This window comes from Trypanosoma grayi (assembly GCF_000691245.1).
Source record: "Trypanosoma grayi strain ANR4 Tgr_1527_V1, whole genome shotgun sequence".
Classification (NCBI taxonomy): domain Eukaryota; phylum Euglenozoa; class Kinetoplastea; order Trypanosomatida; family Trypanosomatidae; genus Trypanosoma; species Trypanosoma grayi.
Genome location: NW_008827145.1, coordinates 1 through 2,939, shown reverse-complemented (window position 1 = coordinate 2,939; position 2,939 = coordinate 1). Strand labels below are relative to the sequence as shown.

The window sequence follows — 2,939 nt, the reverse complement described above, 5'->3', positions numbered from 1 at the left end:
GCTACTCCTCCCGCTTGCGCCTGCCCACGTCGGGTGTCTGCGGCTGCAGGAATGCCATGGTGTCGTTGAGGTGCCCCTCAATCGCGAGGAACGGGTTCGCCGCAAAGTCGGGGAGCTGCACGACATGGTCAAACAACGCCAGCTCCTCCTTTGCTGCCTCCATGCGGGACTCCGCCACCGTCATACGACTCTTCTGCTGCTGCTCGCGTGCGACAAGTTTGACGGCGACGCGGCGATGCTCATCCTTCTGGAGACTGCCGCCGCTGCTCTTCTTCGCGGACGTCTTTTTGACTTTGGAAGGGCCCTGCGTTCTACGTGGGTGCCGATCCTCTTGAAGAACAGTTGTCGATGAGGCTGACTTGCCGTGGCGGCCGCTGCTGGTGTCCTTCTTGGCCTTCTGCTGCTTGAGCCGCTGCGGCGGCTTCGCACGTCGGTCTTCCGCGTTCACACCGCCCCCGCCGCCGCCGCGTTGCTGCTGCTGCTGCTGCTGCCCTTCTTCTTGTGTAGCGGCACGCGCATGCTTCTTTGCAAGCTTGCGCTGCACGCGGTTGGAGCTTTTCACCATCTACGTCGACGGAGGCGAGAAAAGAACAACACCAGAGGCCCTCGGCACACACAGACACACACACACAGATAGACAGACAGGGACACACAAGGATGCATCGCGCCAACGCCACACAGACGCACGTGGCAACAAACAAAACAGCGGCTGCAACAGTAATAAATCCATAAATGAGAAGCCAAAGAGCGCACCCCCACCTGCGTTGGGAAGGCAGACGTGCCAAATGTGATGATTCACGCAATACTAAAAGACATGCGGAGCCACAAAAAGGAGCGCGCCGGAAACAAAGAAAACATAACGAGCTGTGAGGAAGGAATAATTTGAAAACAACAACAACAAATAAACAACTAGACATCACAAACGGAATAATTGCCCACGTAGTCCGCACGGGGTCGCCAATGAGCCGCGTTGACTGCAGCAACAGCGGGTGCTGCGAAGCCACCCCACTGGAAATGAGAGAGAATCAACACACACACTGAGCGAGAGACAGCGCGTAGAAAAAGCAGACACCCCATGCGTGTGAGTCGTGTGTGCGTGTGCGTGTGTTGCCGCCGCTCCTGTGGATAGTATTGCTCCCGGCGGACTCAGTGCAGAATGCAGAGCCGACCGTACTTCAATGCTTCGGCGAGGGCGTTTGGGTTGTCTGGTAGCCTCTGCCCACGCAGCAGCCGTGCTGACCGCGGCAGCGGGGCCCACACCTTCGCCCATCGCAACACACCACCATCCCCAAAGTCATTTTCTTCTGTTTTACTCTTACCTCGCTGCGGCTGTTGCTGCCGCGGCTTCACGCCACTGCGGTGTGATTTGTGGGGACACGTCGGCGGTGCGTCTGTGCGCCGACCGCCAGCCCCCGTGTCGCCCAGCAACTGCGTCACAAACGAAGCCTTTTCCTCCGCTGTGAGTGCCACGCCAGCGGCGCAATAATACATCACAGTTGGCAGCGCCGAGCTGGGCGTGCCGCGCTGCCCCTGTGGTGGTCGGTGTGGCATCATCGCCATCTCCAATGACGCCCGCGCCCACGACAGCAGTGATGTGCCGTCAGTCTCTGCCCCCACTGCCGCCGCCGCCCTTCGCCCTTTCCGCGGTCGCGATGGCAACCCCTCTTGCCCAACATCCGGAGCAGCAGTGGCGCCCGGGAACAATGTATAGCGAGGGTGACACAGCCACTCGTAGTGGTCGGTCCCGGCACTGTAGCGCACTGCAAAGAAGACACACTCACGCCACGGGTGAATGATCCACACACCCACGCCGCCATAAAGACCCTCACTGTTAGCGTTGCTGTTCCCCACCTCTCGCAGGTGTGACAGCCTCTCCTTAACGAGGCATTGTCGCACGCTATGGAGACCTGTGTCGCGGTTGTTCAGCCCTCGGGTGGTCAGACAATGCAGAACCGGCTCTCCTTCGTGCTGCATCAGCAACGCTACGTAGTCGCGCAGGCTCAGCGACACAGCAGCGGGGTCCGGCAGCCCTGGTATGTGATGCAGCACGCCGACACGCTGAAGCCAAACGCGGCCCTGCGTTAAAATAGTGTCCCGGAACCGAATTTGGCAAGCATCTCGCGAAGTTAGTGTTGATGCTGCGGCTGAACGTGTTTCTCTCGCAGTGTAAGACGGCAGAAGACATGACGAAGGAATGTAGACGTCATACACCGCTGGGGTCACATGCACGACCGACCCCGCGTTGCTACCTCTGCCGGGAAGTGGATCAGCCCCCACACGGCGGAGCACCACACGCTCCCACGCCACAGGCAGGCAGCATGCTCGCACTCCGGCTGGAAGGACAAGGGGCGGGGATTGGGTGAACAGTGAGTCGGCTTCAGTATCGCCAGAAAGCGAACGGGGCCGTTCCCTTCGATCCATATCCGCTGCCATCGCTGTGTTTGTTGTGGGTGCAGGAGGAAAAATGGTCTGCAGCCGCCGCAGCAGTGAGGACGGGGTCAGCACCACCTCCACACCACCGGGGTCTTGGCGGCCGACACGGCGTCTGGATGGCTGTCGAAAACAGCGGCCAACCAAGGAGCTCCTCACCACCTCAGAGGCACTGAAGCGCCGGGAACACTCTTCGCTATTCCCACTACCGCTGCTCTTTGTGGCTTTACTGTCGAGAGGCGGTGATACTCCAACACATTTGCCAGTCAGTCCAAGTCGCACCCGCCGGGAACCTGAGGAGGGCGGCACGAATGTAAAGTGTGACTGAAACAATACAGAGAAACACCTACGCATGTACGGAACACAACACCAACAACAGACACACGTACTTACCTCTTAACTCCTGATGATGCTGCTGCCTTTGCTTGTGGTGGTGTGCCAAAGTGATCTGCGGCAGGGGACGAGACAAAGACACAGAGAGAAGAGAAGGTGTGGGGCACCGCACCGCC

At 59.3% G+C, this 2,939-nt stretch overlaps 2 protein-coding genes across 2 annotated transcripts; both read right to left on the bottom strand.

Annotated features, from left to right (window-relative positions):
- Position 1: 1 nt before the first annotated feature.
- Positions 2-565, bottom strand: DQ04_15271010 (hypothetical protein; the record flags this gene model as incomplete). Its single annotated transcript, XM_009317287.1, has 1 exon — positions 2-565. One exon carries the CDS (start codon positions 563-565, stop codon positions 2-4), a length of 564 nt encoding a protein of 187 aa, XP_009315562.1.
- A 581-nt stretch (positions 566-1,146) lies between these two features.
- DQ04_15271000 (hypothetical protein) lies at positions 1,147-2,784 on the bottom strand (the record flags this gene model as incomplete). The annotated part of the gene is made up of 1 exon (XM_009317286.1): positions 1,147-2,784. One exon carries the CDS (start codon positions 2,782-2,784, stop codon positions 1,147-1,149), a length of 1,638 nt encoding a protein of 545 aa, XP_009315561.1.
- Positions 2,785-2,939: the final 155 nt, after the last annotated feature.